The sequence below is a fragment of the Neolamprologus brichardi genome, chromosome 3, assembly GCF_056152115.1.
Source record: "Neolamprologus brichardi isolate AB-2024 chromosome 3, ASM5615211v1, whole genome shotgun sequence".
In the NCBI taxonomy this organism is placed as follows: Eukaryota; Metazoa; Chordata; class Actinopteri; order Cichliformes; family Cichlidae; genus Neolamprologus; species Neolamprologus brichardi.
The window spans coordinates 5,729,263-5,755,795 of NC_142106.1; the positions used below are offsets into that span (position 1 = coordinate 5,729,263).

Sequence of the window (26,533 nt, forward strand, 5' to 3'; positions counted from 1 at the left end):
CTGTCTGATTTGAAATTCAGGATCTGTGGTATATCTTCTGATAATGTAGTGTCTCTTTTTTTGTTGAAAATGAGGATCATTTTGGTATCTCTTCACATTGTGGGCTTTTATCTTCTCTTGAATATGAGGATTTGCATAATAATCTTTGGCTGATAACAGTTTTTGTTTATGGTGATGATAGTTTTCAGCATATTGAGTTTTCACAGTCTGTAATTTTTTCATTCGAAATTCATGACAGCAGGCATATCGTTCCTTTTCGTGTCTTTTTTTTGTTTATCTTCTTTGCCACTTCTTCAGATGAAGATTTTTCTTTATCTTTTACATGCTGCTTGTGACTTTTGAGCTTGACGAATAGCTTTCCCACGTCGTGTGAGTGCTGACTCTTTGGAAAGAAACAGGCACAAACTCATATCTTGCATACTTGCCTTGATTTTGAAAAAGGTTATGCAGGTGGGTGATCAGGTCATTCACATGAGTGAAAGTGAGCATGACTGCTGTTCCATTTGGCTGGGGTAAACCTGCTGCACTTCTTGAATGTGAATCAAATAATCCATACCTCCCAGATTTGTCACAGAAAACTGCAATGCACTCAGGTGAGACCATGAGCAAAGCATAGTTCACATCTGTTGACAGACATACAAGGCGACTAGCAAGAGGCAACCACCACTTTTTTCTTTGAGGACTGTTCTCTGCTGCTTCCAGGTATCCATAACTTATGTCATCCATTTTCACACTGTAGACATTTATGTCAGTATGAACTTCTTTGGGTAGGTCCTCCATGGTCAGATGATCCTGTGTATAATGCCTCTTCTGCAGAAGAATTGTTTTAATCCAACAGTATAGAAATATAAAGTCATTTGGTTTGTTACGTTTGCCTGAGTTTAGTTTTGTTTCTTTGACCTCTTTTATGAGCTCAACATTTATTACTTTTGTAAATCTAATTTTTGGGGGTTAAATAAATGAAAAACTATTTTTCTAATAATTCCTGGGACTCCTCCTGTTTTTTAACTTGGTCCATCACAATGGTCATATAAAGAGAACTTTACATTTTTCTATGAACAGAAAATATCTGTTAATGAGACAGAAAATCTACTGTGAATAAATTCAAACATGTTTGTGATTTCTATTGAATAGAAACTTGATGACTGATGTTAGATCATGTTTAAATGGTTTGAGTGACGAACAAACAAGTAACTGCGTCTGAGTCCCAGTTTAAAACCAGTGAAACCTGTTCCACCATAAACAGTCTGATAGAGCAGAGCTAACAGTTCGTAATAGTGTGAAACAAAGTTACACATGTTTCATCTACTTTGGAACTCCATGTATGAAAACAGAGAAAATCCCTCATGTTCCTCTCTCTATCTCCAGCTGTTTACATGGACATAAAGAACCAGTTAACTTTCTCTCCCAGCTCAAGACACACAGCTGATGTTAGCCAGGAAAACATTACACACTGACGTTAATACAAACACACACAGTGTGTTGTGTGAAGAAATCCAACATGAGCTGAACAAACAGTGAAGTTCCTAAAGACAAACTGTTAAAGGAGGAAACAAAGCAAACTTACAGTTTCTTCACACAGAGACACCAACAACAAGCTCCACTCCACAGCTGTGGGCTTTTTTAAACACCATCCTGTCTTTCTTTCTCCTCCAATGAGAAATCAAATCAAACAAATGTTTGCAGGATTAAAATGGTACAATATCATATTTGTCATTTCCCAAACTGCACACGCTTGATTCGTCCCCTCAACAGCAGGATTCAACAAAATAAGACGTCCTTCAGACTTTAAAGTGCTGTCAATGAAATATCATAAAGAGTTTGATTTCACCATAACTATTCTGTACTGATGATGTCACAGCTAACTGTTCATGACACTTTCATTAAATGGACAAAGTGGCCTCAGTAAAGGGCAGAAATGTTCATCATCCTAAATATCTGAAACAAGTTGCATCATTTTGATGACTTAATTTCATAAACTGTCACTGTTTTTAAATCAATGCTGAATTCTTTCCAGCAGAGTTTCTTCAGTGGTTTGGATTTGAGCTTTGAGAGGATCCCTGAGTTCACAGCAGGAGAAAATGACGCAGGTGATTTCATTGAATAATTTAGATGGAGGAGCATCATCAGAGCAGTCCAGATTCCAGGACTGATCCCTGAATCCAAACGCTCAGTCATTACTGAATCCTTTCCTTCTGCTTCTGCTGGAACTCACTGATATAGTGACAACTTGACAGATCAGTGGAAGAAGATTTAAAATTTACAATTTACACTTTCATTACAGGAAACTTTATTAAAACAGTTTAGCAAAATCAAATAATAATAATCAGATGACTTAAACTCTACTGATGTAACTAAGCTACTCTTAGCTAATGCTGAGTTTGTTCTTCTCTTTGGTGAGGAGAGGTCAGCCAGGCCTAAAGATGCTCTTATCCCCGAGTTCTGTGTTGATGATAATCCCCTAGCAGGAGAGCAGCTGGGCCTCGAGTGGAAGTGTGATGTCATCCAAATCCTTCTGAATGAACCATCTAACACAGCAACAATGAGCAGATGAAGCCAAAAATCACACAATCAGTTGACAGGTTCACAGGTTGGACTGAGGTTCCCCCTCTAGTGTCTCTGCTGGAGTCTTCAACATGAACCTTAGATCCAACCTGCTGACCTGCTCCTCTCACAAAGGACTCATTTATCTTTGATTAACAATGACAATTCTTTATTATTAGGAAACAGAGAAAAGTTCTGTTTCGGCACTCTGATCATATTTAATCACATAAAGCTGGACATTAAGACCTTTGAACCTCTGAGCTGTGATGTAGACGCAGCCAGGGAGGACTTCTATATCTTTCTACCCCAGGTCACATGACACTCGTACATGTGATTGTGCTATAAAATGATTGTAGGCCCATTTATTGACTAGTAATTATGAATAAAGCAGAGCTGCATCTCTCTGTACTCACACAAACACTTGAGGAAGTCTCTGAATGAGCGATGTGAGGATCCACTATTCTGAACCTCGGCTGACTCGACTCAGACTGAAGGTTGATTTAGACTTCTGTGAGTAATCTGAGTAACTTACGCCATAACCTTCCACGTGACCTGACGTGCACCTCCTGCACTAACTACGCGTTGGGTGGACACACGGTGACTTGAATGGCGTGGAAGGTTGCAGTGTCAATTCAAGTTAATCAATTCGACAATTTTGTTAGGTGCGCTTACCTGAAGTAAACTGCTATCTATGCTAAGAAAGAAATTTTCTCACCTACTGGTGGTTGAGGCGAGAAAACAGCACCCCAGGTGCATACCCAGTGGGGCCAAAAATGATAAGCACAAATGAGTGCAGAGAAAAGAGGTCCCATACTTTAGCATTGGCAAGTTGAATTAACCCCATGTTTGGGCTAGTCACTGTTGGCCTTAACACAATGTTTCAAACAGTATTGATCAACATGTGTTCATAAAGCAAATGGCACAAAGTTTTATTAATATAATTGTAGATAATATTTGACCTTTGGGTCAAATATTATTGTACTAGGACTTCCATATTTGACCTTTGGGTCTTGTGATTTCAGCATGTAGGTTAAATGCTCAGTGATTCCATCATATAAAACACTCGGGTGTATGTATATGTATGGTGTATACAAGTATATATGATTACAGAGTATATGTCATATATTTCATTAAAACAAATACAAATAAAAAATCAAATCGGGACACAGCTCATCCTCTCTCACCGTCCTGTTTACCATCATCAGCTCCACCTGCAGAGAGAAGAAGGAAGAGCAGAGAAGATAAACGAGTGTTTTTAGAGACTCTTCATCAGCTGTCAGTTAGTGATGCAGCACATCCAGTATAAAGAGCAGCAGGGACTTCAGTGCTGGGACTGTACTAGGACTCATTGTTGCTTCACTTTTTCTAATCTTTGGATTTTTATTGAAGTTGATGAAAATTTTTCTCACTCCTAGTTTTACTTTGGACTTTCATTCATTAGAATAAGATAAGATAAGATAAGATAAGATAAGATAAGATAAGCTTTACTAGTCCTACAAGTGGGAAATTTATTTTGTTACAATAGAAAGTGGACAGTGCAAAATTATATAGCAAAAATTAGAGAACACTGGAATAGAATAAGAATAAGATAATGTACACAAATTTACATAATACAATAAAATACAATACTATATACAATAAAACAAAATAAAATATTATATATAATAGGATAAAAATAGAATACAAATGCTATGCAAAACATTTGTATTCTATGTTTTGTATAGCAGTCTGACCAAGGTTATTGTAAAAACACAATAACCTTGGTCTTTCCACTCTGAGCTCTTAAGGAACCCCAACAATCCAGATGGACGGTTCCAGCTGTTAACTGGAGGAATTCCATCCAAACATCTGCTCTCACTAAATTCTTCCTCACCTACAGACTGTGTTCTTCACTGCTTTAAACTTGGAAATGAATGCAGCCATTGGTCTGTGTGCTGCTTTTTTCAGAGAGCTGATTGGCTGTTGACAGTGTTTGATCAGAGTGTGTCAGCCGTTACTATAGTGACCATAAAGGCAGAAACAGCAAGTGTTTGTTTCCAATCAATATGCCTGTCACCATTGTCCTCTCACAGCTTCACTGAGAAGCTGCAGCTTTACAGGAAACACTGGATCTTTGTTTCATACTGACTGTGTTTAGTACAATACTGCTGACAGCACCACCAACTCACTCCAACACTCTACTGACCTCAGAGTCTCCAGTCTGTAGTCTGGACTCTGCTGAAGATCAGACAGCTGCTTCACATCTGGATCCTGCAGCTTGTTTAACCACAGGTTTAGCTCTCTCAGATGGGAGGGGTTGGACTTCAGCGCTGCTGCCAGATAATCACAGCTGATCTTCGACAAACCACAGCTTCTCAAACTGTATAAAGAATGAAAGATGTAAGTTTATTAGACAAAGTGTGAGCTTGAAATCATTCAGTGTTTCATCATCTGTTCAGAGCTGAAGAAGGTTCAGAGTGTAGAGGTTTAGAAAATGGAAACTCCAAACAGCTGAAGCCAACAGGAAGCAGCTTCAAACAGGAAACTGTGCAGAGTTTTCAGACTATATGCCCCGATGCCGCCAGTTTGAGTTTGGAGATTTAAATCTCTGTTCTGTGACTAAGTCCTTGAATCATTTCTTCCAGTTTGTCCGATAAGACAGACTAAGTATTGGATGTGTGTAGTCGCTCCATTAGGGGAGCTTCTAAATGTGATGTGATGGCCCCTCTGGGTCTGTCAGATCACAGGACTGAAGAGAGTTCAAACTGAGCACACAGTTGTTCCGGTCTGGACCATACACCCTATACTGGAACTGAGGGACTGCTTTGACTGCACCCACTGGGACTTTTTAAAGGCTCATGTTCTCACTTAGATCATCAATTTCTACTTACATTTATTTCTGGGGGAAAATGGGGATTACTTTGAAAACAGGAAGTATTTTCCCAATAAGCAGCCATGGATTAGTAAATCACTCCAACATTGTCTCAGGCAGAAGAAGCTGTCTTGTTATGAGGGAGAGAAGAAAAAGATTGAGGCACATAAACTTGTTCAAAGAGAGATAAAGCAGCTAAAAGGGGGGCAGGGATAGCTCAGTAGACAAGGTTATTGCTCCATTATCGGAAGGTTGGTTGTTTGAATCCACTGAATGGCTACCCTGAGGTACCCATGAGCAAGGTACCGTCCGTACTCACTGCTCCCCGGTGCGCCGGCTTAGTGGCTCCCCACTGCTTCATACATATTTCCCCACAGGGATCACTAAAATTCACAAAATTATTATTTAAAAGTAAAGCAGAGGATGAGCTGAATAAAGGACACTCAAGGCTGGCTTGGAAAGGAATGAAGTCCATGGTGGGGATGCAGAACAAGGACCAAAGATGAATGTGACACTGAATCAGCATAAGACATGGGAGGAAAATGATTGAAGTGTGCTGTGAACTGACTGGGAGATTTTCACACATTTTCCAGTCCTCCTTAGAACAACAGGAAGTTCCTAGCATATGGAAACACAGGTTAAGTGTACTACATACAAACATGGTGACTGACCTCACAGTTTCAAGTCTACATCCTGGACTCTCCAGAAAACCACACAGCTGCTTCACTCCTGAATCCTGCAAGTTGTTGTTTCTAAGGTCCAGCTCTATCAGATGGGAGGGGTTAGACTTCAGCGCTGCTGCCAGATAATCACAGCTGATCTTTGACAAACCACAGCTCCCCAGTCTGTATGAAGAATAAAATATGTTAGTTTATTAGACAAAGTATGTGCTTGAAATCATTCAGTGTTTCATAATCTGTTCAGGGTTGAAGAAGGTTCAGAATGTAGAAGTTTAGAAAATGGAAACTCAAAAAAGCTGAACCACTTTAAACTGTTGAGTTGAATCTATAATCTTAAATGCTTTTGAATGCTTGTCATAATCTTAAATGTTTATATGCAGATTACATTGCATTATAAAAGAAAGGCTCAACTCTGAGTATAGTCTGGGCCTAAAAATCTTGACAGGAAACTGTAGGTTTGCGGAGCATGCTTTGCATCCAGGAAGTGAAACTAAGCAGAGCATGAGTGACGTGGAGCTTAGAAGGTTAGTCTTACAGCAAAAAGAGTAGCTGAGCAGAGGCCTGAGTGTATTCAGCAACCTGCTGTGTTTGAGTTTGCTTGGTAACAGATGACTGAGAATAAGTCAGGAAGTATACTTCTAAAATGTCTTTGTTCCCTCTGTAAAGTGTGCATTTTGGTTGTCATTTTGAGGAGCTGTTTGGATGATGCTATTTGAATAACCAGGTTATTCATTATTATCTTTTATACTTTTATATTCTTTTATTAAGCTTTTAGTAGTGGTTCTTGATTAAAACATTTATTCAACATATTACATATATAGTTTCAGTTAGGTTATTACACATATAAGGATGAGCCTCTGTTCTGGTGAAAGGTCAGAAGTGCAACGGGTGAGATGAGAGAGCATTTAAGGTCGACACACACCCACACACACACACACAGTAGATAGACTCATTTATAGGTGAAAGTTTAATCATATTTTGCTTGTGGCTGCAAAATTGTGTTTGCAAAAGAACAGTTTGTTGCAGAAGGTGTGCCTGATGTTCCAGAAGATAAGCGCGGGCAGGACGTGCGACAGGAAGACACCTGGGATGGAGACGAGGCGATGTTCTTTTCAAACTGTGTTAAAAGTTATTGTGGTTTTAATTTGACATATGCATGTATTGCAGCGGTCCCCAACCCCCGGGCCTCGGACCGGTACCGGTCCGTGAGTCGTTTGGTACCGGGCCGCGAGAGTAGAGGCTCAGGTGTGAAATGTATGGTTTTCAGGGTTTTTATCGATTTTCAGCGTTATTTTGTTATCGTTTTTATCGTTAACTCGGTTTTCCTGGGTCTTTTCACGTGTGTTATGAATAAATCTTCTTTTTTTCGGTACCGGTACTAGTTTTATTTTGTTGTATTTATTCGCGACACCTTAAAGGCCAGTCCGTGAAAATATTGTCGGGCATAAACCGGTCCGTGGCGCAAAAAAGGTTGGGGACTGCTGATGTATTGTATCTGATGACGCATGATGTTATGCAGTGTATTCCAGATTGCTCTGGCATGCACACACAACTTAAGGTCAGGAGAGAGGTTATTTCTGCTCTTACTGATTTATGGTATAGGAGGACACCTACTCTGTATCTGGTTAAGTATAAGAGCCTTTTGTTTAGACGGACCGCTAGACTCCTTTCACCAGCTCTGGGGAGTCTTCACAGGTTCACATTCTGACACACACACACACACACACACACACACACACACACACTTACAAAACCACAGGCAAGGTACTCTTTGTGTGTATGTATACGTCATATGTTAATGAACCTATGCATATTCATGTAACCACAATAAAGGAGCAGTGTTACGGGAGAGCGGACGAGAGCAACTGGGGTCAAGCGAAGGAACGGCGTTTGTTCAGTTCTCTCCCGTGCACATGAAACATAAAGAACGTTGCCTACTCGTGTCTTGCTTGCTGTGTAATTACATTGTCTTCAACGTTCCAGCGAATAGGTTCAAGCTACAAACCTATCATCCAGTGTTCCGCGACCAGGACGAAAACCGCATTGTTCCTCCTGTATTCGAGGTTCGACTAGCGGACGAACTCCCCTTTCCAGCACCCTAGCATAGACTTTCCCAGGGAGGCTGAGGAGTGTGATACCCCTGTAGTTGGAACACACCCTCCAGTCCCCCTTCTTAAAGATGGGGACCACCACCCCCGTCTGCCAGTCCAGGGGTACTGCCCTTGATATCCACGCAACATTGTAGAGGCGTGTCAACCAGAACAGCCCTGCAACATCCAGAGCCTTCAGGAACTCGGGGCGGACCTCATCAACACCAGGGGCTCTGCCACCAAGGAGTTGTTTAACTGCCTCAGTGACCTCGCCTCTGGAAATCGGCGGGTCATTCCCCTCATCCCCAGACTCTTAATTCCACTGACATGTCTTCCGAGGAGGAAGACATCTCAGTGGGATTAAGGAGGTCCTCGAAGTATTCCTTCCACCGCCTGACAATTTTCTCAGTTGAAGACAGCAGCGTTCCGCCAGCACTATACACAGTGGAGGTAGAGCACTGCTTTCCCCTCCTGAGACGTCTGGCGGTTTGCCAGAATCTCTTTGAGGCAGTCCAAAAGTCTTTTTCCATGGCCTCTCTGAACTCCTCCCACACCCGAGTTTTTGCTTCAGCCACTGCCCGAGCCGCATTCCGCTTGGCCTGTTGATACCTGTCGGCTGCCTCCGGAGTCACACGGGCTAACCAAGCCCGATAGGACTCCTTCAGCCTGGTGGCTCCCTTCACCTCTGGTGTCCACCATTTGGTTCGGGGATTACCACCACGGCAGGCACCAGCCACCTTGCGGCTGCAGCTCAATGCAGCAGCTTCGGCAATGGAGACGCTGAACATGGTCCATTCGGACTCAATGTCCCCAGTTTCTCTCGGAATGCTGTTGAAGCTCTGCCGGAGGTGTGCATTGAAGATCTCGCAGACTGGGGCATCTGCTAGACGTTCCCAGCACATCCTCACTACGTGTTTAGGTGCACCGGGTCTGTCCAGCATCCTCCCCCACCAACTGATCCAACTCACCACCAGGTGGTGATTAGTTTACAGCTCAGCCCCTCTCTTTACCCGAGTGAACACATGGTCGCAGGTCTGGTGATACGATTACAAAATCGATCATCGACCTGCAGCCTAGAGTGTCCTGGTGTCACGTGCACTTATGGACACTCCTATGTTTGAACAAGGTGTTCAGGCAGGGATGCCCACTCTCCCCTTCACTGTTTGCAATTTTTACTGAACCACTAGCAGCAGCAATTAGACAGAATTCAGTAATTAAGGGCATAAAATGCAAGAACGTGGAACATAAAATCAGCCTTTATGCGGATGATGTGTTACTCTTTCTCCAAAATTCACAAACCAATATCTCTGGGGTGATTGAATTGATAAACTCTTTTGCAAGAATATCAGATTACTCAATTAACTGGTCAAAATCTACAGTCCTTCCGATTAATTGCTCCTTCCATAATTCCTCTTCTACACCACTGCAATCGGAAAATATAAAATATTTAGGTATTAATATTTCTCCGAAGCTTGCAGATCTAACTAAATTAAACCATATCCCACTTTTAAAGAAGGTAGAAGGCGATCTGGCTAGGTGGAAATGTCTACCCATATCAATCATGGGAAGGGTTGCCGCTATAAAAATGATGGTCTTACAAAAAATAAATTATTTATTCTCAATGATCCCAACTAAACCACCACAAGATTGGTTCAGATCTCTAGATTCATGTATGTCCAAATTCCTTTGGAAAAATAAACCCCCACGTATAAGCTTAAAAACACTTCAAAAGACCAAGGATAAAGGAGGATTAGAACTACCTAACTTTCAGCACTACTTCTTAGCCAACAGGCTTCAGTTTATCTCAGGATGGCTAAAACATACCCTCTTAGATGAACCTTGGCTAGATGTACAACAAGCACTTTGCAATAATCTAGAGATAACAGATCTACCATTTATCAGCTCAAACATCCAACGACATGAATGCTTCAAAAGCATCAACATCAGCTCTTCTCTGACAGCATGGTGGGAGTTTCTAAAATTGACGGAGTCTTCATTGATCCCATGCAAACGTACACCTATCTGGAACAACCCTGACATATTACAAAACAATAATATGATAAACTTTTCAGATTGGAGTGGTAAAGGAATCAAATATTTAGAACATATACTAGAAGGAACAGAATTTATTTCATGTGACAGACTAGTTACACAATATGGGATCAACAAGAAAAGATTTTTAGAATATCAACAAATTAAATCCATAGTAAAAAAGAAATTTAAACCGGGTCAAGTTGAACTACAAACACCACCAAGTGTGGTTCAATTTCTTACTCTTAAAACCCCCAAATTACTATCCAAAATATACAGAATGCTTTCTAAAAGACATGAATCAATATCACTTCCTATTGCAAAATGGGAAGCGGATTTATCAGTTAACTTAGACCAAAACTTCTGGTCTCAGATTTGCTTAAAAACCTTTCATCTAATTAGAAATCCCAGTCTTCAATTAATTCAATACAAAATACTACATAGAGTGCACTATACAGGTCATCGGATGTTCAAGATGGGCTTTACGTCTACCAACAACTGCTCACACTGTCAAACCAAAACACCGGACAATTATATCCATCCACCCTTTGGTTCTGTCCACCAGTTCAGAAGTTTTGGCGCGAGATATGTGAAGACTTATCAAAGTGTCTGAAATGTAACATTCCAACTTCCCCTTTAGGGTGTTTGTTGGGCAGCTTAGATAATGTCACTACAGATAAGAATATAGCACATATGGTTTTCACTGCCCTATGCATAGCCAAGAAAACAGTCCTCATGAACTGGAAAAATAAAAATAAACTTAATTCTAATCAATATAGAAATTATTTATTAGATTACATTAGTCTCGATACAGCCTCTGCCACCACATCAGATCAATTGCTCTCGGCTCCTTTGATTAGCTCCATCACCTAGTGGGGGTGGGGGATCATAGTTTGGTCCCACCTTCGCTGTTGTGATTGGTGTGGGGTTAGGGACAGGCTTAGGGCGTCGGGGGGTTCCCCAGGAGCATCTTTCTTGGGGGGCTCAACCCGGGGTAGCAGTCATGGCCTATTAGGGGCTCTGTTGGCTCTTAGGTGACGGTTTCCTCGTGGCTGCGTGCAGCGGGGCTAGGGGAGGGTCTCTGCTGACGGACGTGGGTTACTGACCTGGTAGCCTGGCTGCCCCTGGGTGGGTCCGGGACGGGCGTGAGGTTCTGGGGGCGCTCCGTCTTTGGGCCTCGGGCCCTGGCTAGGCCTCGGGGGCTTGGGTCCTGGTTGGTATGTTGCTGGGGTTGTGGGCGGGTGGGTGTATGGGGGCCCGGCCCTGGCGCAGGGTGCCGCCAGTGCATTGAGCCACCTGGGGGGCTCTTCAACTGGTGGGGGAGGTTGTTACACCTTGCAGGAGCTTTCCTCTCTTCAGGAACTCACTCTGCAGGAGGGGGAGATACAGGAGAAGTGGAGGAAGATCTCAGCCTGGGCGTCTATTGTCTTGTGTAGTCTGGAAGATGAGTGGATGACGGGGTGGGTGCAGTTTTCTCTGTGGTGGGGTCAGGTGGGCTGTCCCGGGCTCTGTGGGGCCGGGCGGCGCTGCTGTTCTGGGCTCCGGTCCGGATGGGCCTGGGCCACCTTTCCCGGTCGGGTTGCGGAGTATGGGGGTGCCTACTGGGGTCAGCGGGGGAGCTGGCCCCAGGGAGAGGTCACTTGCCCCTCCCTTCCTTCCCTCCCGATCTCCAGCTGCCTCCCTCTTCCCGCTCCACCACAATCACCCACACATGCAGGGCCTTGGGGTAAAGGTGTGTCACCAGGGTGCAGGGGAGGCATCCCCCCCTCTGTCCCCTTCTGGCTTCTTGTGCCTCAATTTTATCTCACCACTTACACATTCACATTACTCACACTCTCATAACACATACACATAGGATCTTGGGAGTGGGCACGCTACACGGACTCCAAAAGACCATCAGGGTGTACACCTCACCCCTGGCGTCGTTGCCCACCTCTCAATTTTAAATACACGTAGACACTGAGAGCTATCAGGAGGGGTTATGCGCTTACCTGCTGCTCTCTGGCAGGTAGCTCCATGCCCTCCTGGGTTTTAAATGCACCTTAGAACACACATGCATCAACACTACATATGAGTGGGCGGAGGTAGGATTTGGAGTCTTCTCACACCCCCGTTCTTTGCGACCTGCTGGAGCAGGGGGCCGGGAGGAGGAGTTGGCCGTCCGACTGGGGTCTGGAGTGTGGGGCGTCCCTGCTGCTGCGGAGTTGGGGCGGTCTGCTTCTCCCCACCGCAGGGAAAAAAGGGTAACACCACCTGGGTCTGGGTGCAGTTTCCCCCTCCAGGGGCAAAGGTACCTAGACGCGGTTCTTAGAGTATGCTTGCGGAGTGTGATTGTGTGTACAGTGTCTCTCTATGTCTGTCTCCACGTTGGTTGAGTGTTGAGTAATTGCATATGAGAGCATGAGGGTGGGAATGAATGTTTATATCTGTGTGTGCCTGTATGTCTTTGTCTATATGTCAGGTTTTGTATCAGACGCCACCTCTCTGGGGACATCTCAGGCCCTCTAAAGTATGGAGGCCTATCTCCCCCCACCACTTCCCCTGCCGGTGGCAGACGCCCTCAGACATCGGTGCGTTGGTGGTTCTTTGTGTCCGGGGGTGGGCGCCCAGGTACACACCGGCTCACTCCTTGGTGGCTGCTTATCAGGGCCTGGAGCCTGGGGATCGCTTGGGCCACTTTGGGGGTGGGGTGCCCTCGGCCTCTCGGCCTGGGGCTCGGTCACTTGCATCAACACTACATATGGCAGCTGGCTGCCGGCGGAGCTCATGGGCACGTCACTGCAACCCCCCCTGGCTTCTGCTCCGTTGCTGCTGAGTGACCCCTCATCTGGGACTCTCCTCAGCTCCTTCTGGGATAGTGGCGCAGCTGCCCCTCTGTTGGTCTTCCTTGGTCTCTTGTGTTCTGGGGGCCTCTGGATGTCTTGAGTCTTGATCTCCTCCATACCTGCTTCATGCCCTGGAGGACGGGGCTGTGGTCCCCCACACCCTCTAGCAGATCATTTCATGAAGGAACCTTTTAAAAAACAAGCGCGTCCATGCTCACAGGTGTACACACGGGTGCTCACACACACAAACGACACCCTTTTTGGCTCCTACCTCAAAGCACACTGTGCGCTGTCGATCTTACGTGCTGCACAATAATGTTTAATATTTAGTATTTACTGTTATATTCCCATATATCATCATGATGTTGTTTATTGTATTGCTCTCGTTTTCTTCTGCTTGTTTTCTTTTTTCTTTCTCAACAGGTGATCCAGGTGATTGATATATGTATTTTTTTTTGTCTGTTTATTTAGTTGGTTTTTGTTTTTTTTGCCCTTTATTCCCATCCCTCTTCTCAGCTGTTTTTTCCCCCTCTTCCTTTCTCCCTTTTCTTTTCCTCATTCAAGTCTGTCCTGTATCTAGCAAGTGAAAATAAAAAAAAATAATAAAATAAAATAAACAATAAAAGGTGAATCAAATAGAGTATTACGGCAAGGCTGTGATGGTCAGTTTGGTAAAGTAAATCCATTGGGCATCTTTCCTCGCCTTTAGACAATAATTCTGATGGCAAAAGAACCAAACGGGACAGGCAAAAAAAAAAAGATTTGCACAGAAGTCCAATGACAAAACACCGCTCTGGTTCATTTATAATTCTTTTTATTCAATAATCTTCCGGAAGAGAGAGCCCTGCACAGCCCAAACGCCAGTTGCCGGATCTCTAACATTAGAATCATAAAATTTGTCTCATATAGGTGTTATTTTGGTACTTTACACGTCACACAGTTTCGATATGCCGTAAACCGCTCTATTTCATTTGTTTGATTTTATTGTTTTTAGCTAATGTTGTGCAACATGCCAGTTCAACACTGTCGTATGATCGCCAGACTTTATTGGAAATCGCCTTGTCCACCAAAGTTTCAGTTTGGTTTGGTAAAGATAGCCAGGGTTTTCTGCCTCCCTACCTGGAAGCAGTACCATTGCGCTGGTATCCCCTACCACTGCCACCAGATATGCGTAAGTGACGGTGGAGACGGAGTACCCGTGGAGGTCGCCTCGTTAAGCTGAGAATCCGGATTTCTTACCTTCCTCACGATCTACGCTCCGTTCGTCAATCTTTTCCACCACTCTTGGTACCATCGCATGCTCTGGATCCTGTGGATTCCTGGTTGGTTCCCGTTGTCGGCTCTATCGGGAGCAGCCCTGTTAAATCATTCCCTCTTCGGCATCTACGTTGGAGGGGAATGGACCGATCAAACCTTCGATCGGTGGATCTGGTTGTCACTGCTGTGGAGGTCTCCGAACCAGCTCCCCTCAGGTTGGGTTTAAGAAATGCCAGATCGGTGGCGAATAACACCTTCATCCTGAAGGATTTCTTTTCTTCCCATGCATTGGATTTCCTCTGTTTGACTGAAACCTGGAGTTCACCGGGTGAGTTAAGCGTTTTTTCTGAACTGCTGCCGGCTGTGCTTATTTTAGCGCTCCGAGAGCGTCTGGTCATGGCGGGGGGTTAGCTGTTGTTTTTCAATCACACTTTGAGTTTAAGCAACTATCCTCATGGACACGCCACACCAGCTTTGAGCTTTGCCTGTGAGAACTGGGCCACTCGCCTTCATTGCTGTGTGCAATAGTTTATCGGCCTCCTAAATATAACAAGGAGTTTTTATCTGAGTTTTCAGAGTTTCTCGCTGACTGTGCATCTCAGTATGACCAGGTCCTGCTACTCGGTGATTTTAATATACACGTCTGTTGCCCAGGGAAACCCCTGGCTAAGGAATTCATGGACCTGGTGAGCTCTTTTAATCTTGTTCAATTTGTTAAATGTGCCACTCAAGAACGTGGTCACACATTGAATTTGGAGTTATCATATGGGTTATCTGTCTGTAACTTACATGTGGCGCATGCTGTATACTCTGACCATATGCCCATTCTATTTGACGTTGTTCCTCTTAGTCCTGTTGTTAAACTGGCTGCACCTATGCGATGCTATCGTGCCTTCGGCTCAGATACTGCTGAGGATTTTCCAACACTATTTGAACAACTTGTGTCCAGTCCCTCTTAGTTGTCCTCCGTAAATGGATTACTATCTCACCTGGACCTGTTTGTAAATCTGCCCTTGATGTTGTTGCACCTCTAAGACTCAGGCAGTGTAAACCCAAGTCCAGCCCTTGGCTAACCGATTTTACTCGAGCCATTAGAAGAGAATGTAGGAGATGTGAAAGACGATGGAAAAAGGACATGCTGTACGTTTCTCTGGAAGCTTTTAAGACGAGCTGGAAAGCTTATCAGAGGGCAGTAAAGACCGCCAAAAACTCCTATTTTTCACAACTTATTGCTGTTAATTCACATAACCCTCGTGTTCTGTATAATACCATTAATTCTGTACTGAATGCAGAGGATCATGTTCTTTTGCAATCTTCTGAGGTGTAATAAGTTTCTTAATTTCTTTGTGGATAAGGTTGCAAGTTTGAGACCCTCCACTTTATCTTCTGTTGGCCCGGCTGTGCATGTTCCCTGTTTAAATTTGCTTATTGCTTTCCAACCAATTGTTCTACCTGAACTAGAGAAGCTTGTGTTAACTGCTAAACCATGTGGTTCTCCGAATGATGTCGTTCATTCCCATTTTCTGAAAGAGGTGTTTCCTACTGTTGGACCACATATTGATTGATTGATTGATTGATTGATTGAATCTTTATTTTGAACATGTTAAAAAAGTACAACAACATAGAATTAAAAGAGACAAATAAACAAAGCAAAACAAAAAAGAAAACGAGTAACCACAACTACAAATATCTGTCATGTTCAAAAAGGAGCAGGAAGAAGCATGAGCTTATTTAATCCCACCCCTTTTCCACTATCTAGTAATTTATAGACTCCAGAAATACCTTCTTGCAATCACATTATATGTCATGTGTATTTTTTTTTAAAATTATTACTTTTTTTTTTTAAATATATATACATATATGTTTCTATCTATCCATACATACGTATTTACACATACGCACATATACACATTTTCAATAACCCCATTAACACCTCAAAGGATACACAACCTACAAATATATATATACCCATACCAACATACCCGTGCACCCTCACACACATGAAAATATTAGACAAGAACACCCTATCAAATCTCTACCTCCTCCCTGTACCCTGTAAAAACCATCTCCTTAAACCGCTTTTTAAACTGTGTCATGCTCGGACATTGCTTTATATCTTTACTTAGTCTGTTCCACAGTTTCACTCCACACACAGAGATGCAAAAACTTTTTAATGTTGTATGGATACGAGGATGTTTTAAATTTAATTCCCCCCTCAAATTGTATCCCCGTTCCCTTTTAGAAAACATTTTTAGAATATTGTCAGGAAGCAGGTTATTTATTGCTTTATATATAATTTGTGCAGTGAGAAAATGAACCAGATCTGTGAATTTGAGAATTTTTGATTTTAAGAATAGTGGATTTGTATGATCTCTGTAACCGGTTTTATGGATAAAGAAAAAAGATTGATGATAGCGAACATTTGTAAGTATTGCCCCACACCTCTGCACAGTAATTCAAATACGGTGCAATCAGGGAACAGTAGAGAATGTGGAGTGATTTGTGGTCCAGAATGTGTTTTACTTTACTCAGGATTGAGACACTTCTTGAAATTTTGTTATGTATATGATTTATATGAGACTTCCAGTTTAATTTATCATCTATAATCACACCAAGAAACTTATGTTCAAGTACTCTTTCAATTTCCACACCATCTATATGAATCTGCACTTGTGCATTTCTAAGGGAATTCCCAAATAAGATTATTTTAGTTTTACTTAGATTTAGCGATAGTTTGTTCCTGTTAAACCATTTTTTAATTTTGCACATTTGTGATGTAATTGTATCCAGCAGCTCCTTTAGGTTCCCCCCAGAACAAAAAATATTTGTGTCATCTGCGAATAATACTAATTTTAATATATCAGATGCCTTACATATTCTGATCATAATCAATACCAGCCTTGTCAGGTCAAGTACCAAGTGAGTTTAAGCATGCAATTATTTATCCCTTACTTAAGAAGCCAGGCTCAGATATTTCAGTAATGTCAAATTTTAGAGCCATCTCTAAACTTCCTTTTCTGAGTAAGATCTTGGAAAAGGTTGTTCACACTCAGCTGATGGATTATCTAAACAACCCTCAAATGTTTTATTTTTTTTAGTCCGGCTTTAGGCCGTTTCATAGCACAGAGACAGCTCTCATAAAGGTTATGAACGATATCCTGGTAGCGACAGACTGTGGTAAACACGTAGTGCTTATACTAATAGATATGACTGCTGCATTTGACACAGTGGATCACGACCTTCTGATCTCTTGATTACAGCATTGTGTGGGCATTTCTGGCTTGGCACTCCTGTGGATAAAATCATATCTCTCAAACAGGAGCTTCTGTGTTAAGTTGGGCTCGTCATCGTCCTCTGTGGCCCCTCTGTTATGGGGTGTACCACAGGGATCTATTCTTGGGCCATTACTGTTTTCATTGTATCTCCTGCCACTGGGTGCGATCTTTCGTAAACACAAAGTTGCATTTCATCTATATGCTGACGATTGCCAGCTTTATTTTCCTTTCAGTCATTCTCATAGCTCCCAAATTAGACTCCTGCTTGATTGCCTTAGTGATGTTAAGTCATGGATGACTCAAAAGTTTTTAAATTTTAATGAACGTAGAACGGAAGCAATTCTGTTTGACCCGAATCGTTTCTCTGATATCCGTGATGTTGACCTTGCTGCTCTGACCCCTCACCTGAAGAGCTCAATTACCAATCTTCGGTTAAAAATCGACTCTGCACTTACCTTTGATGGCCATGTGAATGGAGTGGTGAAATCGTCATTCTATCAACTCGGTCGTCTGTCGAAGGAAACCTTTTCTTTCAAGGCGTGACTTGGAGACTGTTATCCATGCTTTTATAACCTTACACTTGGATTACTGTAACTCCCTTTTAATAAGGGTTGGACCGGGCACTCTGACACGCCTGCAACTAGTACAGAATGCTGCGGCACGGTTTTTATCTAGTAAAAGGAAATTTGAGCACATTGCTCCGGTCCTGGCCTCCTTGTACTGGCTTCCAATTGAATTTAGGATTCATTTTAAAGTTCTTTTATTGGTTTTTAAATCTTTAAATGGTCTGGCACCTGTGTATCTCTCTGATTTGCTGAAGCCCTATGTCCCCACTCGTTCGCTCTGGTCAGCTGAGCAGCTGTTGCTCTCAGTCCCCAAATCATGGCTGAAACTGAGAGGAAACCAAGCGTTCTCCATTGTGGCTCCTAAGCTTTCGAATAATCTTCCTCTTCACATTAGGCAATCGACATCAGTGATGGTTTTTAAATCCAGATTGAAAACGCATTTGTATTCACTGGCTTTTGACTCTGTGGTTGACTAACTTGTATTTTATTGTTTTTGCTGTGTTTATTATTTTATCGTATTTATTATTCTTATGGTAACTATTATGTTTCTATTGTTCAGTACTTTGGTCAGCCTTGCGTGTTTTTAAAGTACTATATGAAAAAACAATGATGATGATGATGATGATACAAACACTGCTTATATGGTACAAGTTCCTCTTTTTTGTCTGGCTTCCTGTATTTATTACTATGCTAGTATAGCTCTACACTAACTTCCTGTTTTTCAGTCTGGCTGAGCACTTAGTTTGTGAGGCACAAGTGGCCTTGCTTTACAAACCTTCATCATTGAAGTACATAAAACAATATAATCAGAAAACAAGCACTAAGAGTATATTAATTACATAACAACATCGTGAACATTTATGAACATCAATCAAAGATCTGAAATATAGAAAAACAAGAACTTCTGCTGTCAGTGAACTCACCTCAGAGTCTTGAGTCGACAGTTGGGACTCTCCAGTCCAGCACAGAGAAGCTTCACTGCCGAAAACGTCAGGTCATTTAAACTCATGTCCAGTTGTGTCAGATGGGAGGGGTTGGATTTCAGAGCAGAGGCCACAACTTCACACTGAGTCTCTGAGAGTCGACACTGAGTCAGTCTGTGATTAGAAAATATAAAATGTGTTATTATAAAAGAGGAAATTTGGCATTATAAATAGACTGAATGTACATGAAGACAAAACGGAGTGACGTCACAATCTGATGAACGTCTGCTCTTCACATCTGTGCTTCAGCTCCTCTTACTGTGTTTGACATGACACAATGACTCAGTCTCTCTCAGACCTGCAGACTTTTAATGAGCATTTTTGTTTGGCTTTAATGTGCAGACGAAGGAGGGAAGATGGCATCACTTTAAGGCTTCCGTAATGTTCACGGTCTGTCAGGCAGATCTGATCCAAAGTCAGACATTTGGACTGTTTCCTGTTTTGAATCTGACTCCAGAACATTTTGAATGAATTCAGCTCAGTGAAGAGTTCCAGCCGGAGAAAGCTGATCTTTGTTTGCTACCTGCTGCTGTCAGGTACGACTGTTCATGTCGACACGCAGGAAAAATGTGGTAACTGTTACCAAACGGAGCAGAAATCTCATCACTGGACAATAATGACAACTGAACTCAGAGCTGCTGATATCATATCTAATTTCAAGTGAAATACAAAAAGAAATGATTAGCTCATTTTATCTTTCTTTTTTTTCTCTGTCACGATTTTTAACATTAGAGTTCACTTCACTACAAAGATTCTTATTTCTGTCTTCTCTATAACAGGAGCGTCTGAATGACCAACAACAGCAGCCGCAGATTTAAAATCCTGCCCCCAAATGACACAACACATGAACTACATGTAGAAGTGAGTCTACAATACACAGCATACGACTACCAATGCAGGATAATGCACACACACATTTCCTGATAAACAGAAAATATAATTTTATCTGAGAAACTCCAACTAATGAGAGTTGTTTAGTACTGTGTACATCTGAAGAACTAAACTACTAATCTACACTAATAAAGTGTGTTAATGATCACATCTGGACTCACCGAGCCTTTTGGCAGTTCCTCACAGCTGGAATCAGTCTCAGTTGTCCCTGCTCTGATATGTTGTACCTCCGAAGGTCAAACTCATCCAGAACCACCTCTGATATCTGCAGCATGAAGGCCAGAGCTGAGCACTGGATCTCAGAGAGTTTCTTCTCTGATCTGTTCTCTGACTTCAGGAACTCTTGGATCTCCAGATGTACTGAGAGGTCGTTCATCTCCATCAGACAGTGAAAGATGTTGATGCTTCTGTCAGGATACATGTAATCACTGTTCATCATCTTCAGGTTGTTGATGACTCTCTGGATGATTTCTGTACTGATCACTGTCTGACCCAGCAGACCTCCTAAGAGTCTCTGGTTGGACTCCAGAGAGAGGCCATGAAGGAAGCGAACAAACAGGTCCAGGTGGCCATTTTTACTCTGGAGGAACTTCTCCATGACTCTGTTCAGAAATGCATCGTATGATCGGAGATCCCTTCCAAAAAGCTTCTTGGTCATAGAAGTTATCTTTTGGAAGTAAATCATCTGCTGTCTCATCATAGTGCTCTCCTCCCAGACCTGTCTTGGATCCACGTAATCATTCACCAATCCTTCATCATCACTATAATTATCAGTATCACTATCATCATCTTCATACTCTTCCTCCTCATCCCAGATGAAGTTTCCCACCTGGGGACATAGGAAGTTCTCCACCACCTCTGTCTTCCTGTTGGTGAAACAGTGGAACATGTAGACTGCAGCCAGAAACTCCTGAATGCTTAGATGAACAAAGCAGTAGACTGGTTTGTGGAAGATCACACACTCTCGTTTGAAGATCTCTGTACAAACTCCTGAGTACACTGAGGCCTCTGTCACATCCAGACCACACTGTTTCAGGTCTTCTTGGTAGAACATGATGTTTCCTTTCTCCAGATGTTCAAACGCCAGCCTCCCCAGCTTCAGAAGAACTTCCCTGTCAGCCTCCGTCAGCTCCTGTGGACTCGTCTCATGTCCCTCATCGTACTTGTTCTTCTTCCTCTTTGTCTGAAACAGCAGGAAGTGTGAGTACATGTCAGTCAGGGTCTTGGGCAGCTCTCCTCTCTCCTCTGTAGTTAACATGTGCTCCAGAACTGTAGCAGTGATCCAGCAGAAGACTGGGATTCTACACATGATGTGGAGGCTCCTGGATGTCTTCATATGAGAGATAATTATGCTGGACAGCTCTTCATCATTGACCCTCCTCCTGAAGTACTCCTCCTTCTGGGCGTCAGTGAAGCCTCGTAGTTCTGTTATCCTGTCAACACATGTAGGAGGGATCTTATTGGCTGCTGCAGGTCGGGAAGTTATCCAGACGAGAGCCGAGGGAAGCAGATTCCCCTGGATGAGGTTTGTCAGCAGCTGGCTGACTGATGACTTCTGTGTAACATCAGACAGCAGTTTCCTATTGGTGAAATCCAATGAAAGTCTGCTTTCATCCAGGCCGTCAAAGATGAACAAAAGCTGAGAGACAGCCAGCTTCTCTGCTGTGACCTTCTGTAATGTTGGATGGAAAACATGGAGCAGCTCCAGAAGACTGTAATACTCATCTCTGATCAGGTTCAGCTCCCTGAATGAAAGCAGAACCACCACACTGACATGTTGGTTCTCCAAGCCCTCTGCCCAGTCCAGAGTGAACTTCTGCACTGAGAAGGTTTTTCCAACACCAGCCACGCCGTTGGTCAGAACCACTCTGGTGGGTCTCTGTTGGTCAGGTAAGGCTTTAAAGATGTCCTGGCACCTGATTGGAGTGCCATGGAGGGCGTCCATCTTGGAAGCTGTCTCCAGCTGCCTCACCTCATGTTGGGTATGAACCTCTTCACTCTGTCCCTCTGTGATGTGGAGCTCAGTGTAGATCCCGTTGAGGAGGGTTCTACTTCCTGTTTCATCACATCCTTCTGCCACACATTCACATCTCCTCCTCAGACTGATCTTATGTTCATCTAAAAGCTCCTGCAGACCAACAACTGCTGAAAGAAAGAAAAACAGAAAGAAAACTCTTCAATGTGTGAACAACACAACAAAAAGTCTAGTTTTCAGAAACAAGTCCATCAGCAGACAGATGTTTAGTCTTACTTTGTACACAGCTGCTTTGACTGGCTGTCTGCAGTCCAGCTCTGGTTTTGGATCTTTCTCCACACTGGGGACAGGAGGAGTCTCCTGATGAAGCAGAGTGGTCCCAGTATGAGGAAATGCACTGTCTGCAGAACCTGTGTCCACAGCTGGTACAGACAGGATCCTTCAGGACGTCCTGACACAAAGCACAGCAGGGCAGCTGCTCCTCCTCACAAACACCACTCTTCTTCCTCTCTCTGTGAACACATTTCTTTATCATTAAAATCATTTACTGACTTTTGCACAAAATATCCAAATTTAAAAGATGGTGCAGAAGTCCTGATGGAGCATTCAATCTGGAAACAAAGTGATGATTCATTGATTTCATCAACACTATTGAACTCATTTTCTTTCTGCCTTTCTCATTAAACATTCAGCAATCTGCTTGCAGTTTGCTGTGACTGCACATTTCCCGCAAAGACTTCACAGTAAAAGCCTTCCATTGGAGGGTGCTGTTTATATCCTTCATGTTTTTCAGTCAGTGTATGCAGATTTTCTTTGTTTAGTTAATTGTGATTACTTTACAGAAGTAACTGATTAGTTACATAAACATATCCAAGGTGAGCAGGTACCCCTCCAGCATAAACTCTAAGCAGCTAAAACATGAATGAATGTAAAAGGTGTCCCAGCTGTCAGTCAGACTGTACTCGGTGCCACATTACAGATGTGGTTTCTGACAGCTGCTCCAGCTGCAGGATCAAACAGAAGTCCAAACATCTTTGCCTTTGTTGCTTCTTATTATTGAACAACACAGCTGAGCATTGGTAATGCAGCCTTTAGCATTAGTATTGTTAGCATATATGCAACAGAAATGTGGTCAGAAACTGGTATTGAGGGGCCGGCATAGCGAGAGGAGAAGATTGCTGTTCCCACTCTCAAGTATTACAACCAACCCACCGCTGACTCGGTAAGAGTCAGGGGGTCATGCAGTGGGCCAACCCTCTCCCACTCAGTCTGAGGGGAACCCACACTGCACACTGGTCCTAATGTCAAACCACACAACAATTCCAAGGAAGGAGGAGAAGAAGGAAAGACTGAGGAAAGGAAACAATCAAAGGGAACATTAACAGATCAGTTTCTGTAGCGTCTCCAGGTCCTCCTGGTGACCAGCCACTGTGTCCACGCTGGCTCCAGTAGCTTCTCTTAATATATTTAATCATTTATTAGTTAGGTGTGTAATTCTCATATTCTTTTCCCCCAACAAGTTTTTCTCTGAGTTAAACTAATAAGACTTTTATCTGTGCAGCAGTTGTGATATGAAGGCTCCAGGACATCTTCAAGGAGACTAAATATTTCAGAATAAGCTTCACCACAATCATTTTCAGAGCTCTGGTCTCTGCTGATCAAACTACAACTGTTAAACTAGAACTACAGATTTCAAAATTTTATTTTAGAAACTTATTCTCAAAGGACAACATGAAAGATTATATCATTTTTTTCCAAATGTTTTTTTTTCATAATTTTTAAACATTATTACATATATTTTGAATGAGTTGTATCCATGAAGTAAAGAAAAAAAACATGTTTTAGAAGATCATTCATTGCAGTACGAAACATCTATGAGATCAAAGACATTTATGAAACATTGCCAACAGTATCTGCTGTGACAACTTTGTGCAGCAACTCTAAACATTTTTGTAACTGTTGATCGTTCATGTCAGTTTGAGTTTGTTTGGTGCTTCTAAAACATTTTCTTACGTTACTTTGACGATATTTAGAAGAATGACTTGTTTGCTTTGTGTCTGTCTTGCTTGCTCCTGACATTTACTTCATATACACAATCTCCTTCTGAGAACCAGCCTATGCATTAATGTCTGTAATGGACATTTGTTTTTTGTCTATATCTTTTGAGTTATTCAAGCTGCCATACTAGTCAAAGGAGCTTGCAAAGAAAAGCGTCTGGACTTCTTTAAGTTACTTGAAGACGTTTCACGTTTCACCTCTCGAGATGAAATGTCTTCAAGTAACTTAAAGAAGTCCAGACGCTTTTCTTTGCAAGCTCCTTTGACTACGATGACCTGGATGACTGAGAACCTTCACAGACAAGCTGCCATACTAAATCCTGATGTACTAGATAGAGGATATCCTGGGCTTTCCATTGATATCTCATATGTTTGGTTGCCTCTTTTACCTCCAAATAGGCAGGAAATCACAAGAAATGTTCAAAGGAGAGATAATTTTTTTGGGGTCAATGGATACTGAAGTGCAAAGTTTCTGCAGAGCCTATCACTACTTCATTTGGCCATCAGATTAGTTCAAGAACAAAGCTTAATAGGTTTCCATGACAACCAGCTGCATTCAAGCCTGACATCACTAAGCACAATGGTCCAGTGGTGTCGAGCACATGGCCACTGGACTCTAGAGCTGCGGAGATGTGTTCTCCGGAGTGACCAATCACACTTCTCCATCTAGCAATCTGATTCACAAGTATAGATGTGGTGGTTGCCAGAGCAAACCATCCAGAAAATTGGATTATTTTTTCACAGCTGAAAAACAACATTTATTCTCTATTGGAATCTGCATCGTCCACTCCAAAGGTCACAATCTGAAGGAAACATCTGGTTTTGTTTCCTGTGATTAAATCTGAGCATCAGTATCGTGGGATTTATCCACTACATCCACACCACTGTTGTTCAGTGTTGTCATGATGGCGGTCTCATTAACAGCAGCCAGTATGATCCAGGCTTTAGCTGCTGTGGTTGTCACATTCAAAAATATAGGTTTTTTGTCTGATTCTAGATAAAAATGAAAACATAACTGTAAATTCAGACACATGAGGTTGTGCTGAAAAGAATGATACCAAACAAGCCAAATAAACAGTTTTTAAAGGTGAAATATAGATAAATAAAAATAAATAAATAAATATAACCACTCAAAAGTCATTAAAAATGTCCAATTACATCCTGGACCCCAGAGGGTTAAACTTTTTTTTTTAAAGTAATGCAATAGTTACTTTTCAAGTAATTACTTTTAGAATCTTGTAACTCAGTTACTAACTAAGTTAATTTTTTGATGAAGTAACTAGTAACTGTAAGTAATTACTTTTTCAAAGTAACTTGCCCAACACTGCTCAGTACACACTTTCCCCACAGACATGAGCATCACTGTCCTCAAACAGCAAATGATCAAGTCTAACATTTTGATCTTTTCTCTTTAATTGTTTTCTTTTTAATGAATCTTTGTAACAATCTAAGGATGTTTCAGGTCATATTTATCCAGGAAAACACAAACATGTAAAGGAGTCATCACAGCTCTCTGACCTCGTTGGTCCAGGTTCACCACTGAAGTTTGGATTTTCAGGTTTGGACCAGTCACTCCTCACAGACGGACAGCTGGACCCTGCAGACTGTGACCTCTGACCTCTGCAGACACAAACATGATTGAAGCAGCTGTGATCACACAGACTGCAGATAATGCAGCTGTTTCCTGTCAGTAACAGTCCTCTTAGATTAGAGTTCAACTTTTTTGTTTTGTTAGAAATTCATTTTCATTTCCTCTCAGCTCACAAACACAGTCAGAAAATCAACCAGAATCAACACTAATTATAATGTCAGGGCAGAATTATTACTATTACTCAGTGAGTTCAGCTCTCTGACCTCGTTGGTCCAGGTTCAGCACTGAAGTATGGAGGATTATCTCTGGAGTTGTCACTTTCACAGCTGGATCCTGCAGACTCTGCTCTGTCCTCCTCTTTCTCCATCATCATCTTCTTGTGGACTTTAGTCAGTCTGAGAGGTAAATCACAAACACTCCGTGAGTTCACATTAACAGAAGTAACTGAGTTACAGTCGCTGACCTCTGACCTGTCATATAACCTAGAAAAAAGGTCACATGATCCAGAGCAGGGATCACAGAAACCTGATCTCACCTGCTGACTTAGAAATTTAAGACATTCCGATAACAAAACACAAAACACAAGAAAACGACTGAACATTACGAACAGCTCTGAGTGTGATACAGTCAGCTCACTGCAAACTCTGACCTCAGTATGAATTAAAGCTCTTTTATGGCCACTAAGACACTTTAGGATCACATGATGTCCACACATGATATCTGTGACTGTCCTAGTTTAACATGTGAACTTCATACATGTAACATTCATATTGATGCAGATCTCAGTCCCACATCAGCTCTGCTGAATAATCTAAAATTTCTCTCTGACATCAGGATTCAGACGCTGTCATGAACACACCTCCATGTTTCTGTTTCTCTGACACACTGAATTCAAACAGTCTAAGGAAAAACGATGA

General features: G+C 42.3%; 1 protein-coding gene across 4 annotated transcripts in view; it reads right to left on the reverse strand.

Moving 5' to 3' along the window:
• Nucleotides 1-26,331, reverse strand: part of LOC102779340 (protein NLRC3-like) — a 334,346-nt gene extending 308,015 nt beyond the window's left edge. Inside the window, exons 1-6 of one of the 4 annotated variants that reach the window (XM_035916239.2) lie at nt 22,245-22,512; nt 20,155-22,138; nt 19,043-19,216; nt 6,067-6,240; nt 4,730-4,903; nt 2,417-3,755 (exon numbers count right to left, since the gene is read on the reverse strand). In XM_035916239.2, the coding sequence (XP_035772132.2) occupies nt 3,746-3,755; nt 4,730-4,903; nt 6,067-6,240; nt 19,043-19,216; nt 20,155-22,138; nt 22,245-22,512 (2,784 nt within the window). In that variant the 3' untranslated portion in view covers nt 2,417-3,745. Of the gene's footprint in view, nt 1-1,567; nt 3,756-4,729; nt 4,904-6,066; nt 6,241-19,038; nt 19,217-20,154; nt 22,139-22,244; nt 22,513-25,543; nt 25,646-25,879 lie in introns of those variants that run through there. The other 3 variants (XM_035916238.2, XM_087831545.1, XM_087831536.1) reach the window with 3 other exon arrangements.
• Nucleotides 26,332-26,533: the final 202 nt, after the last annotated feature.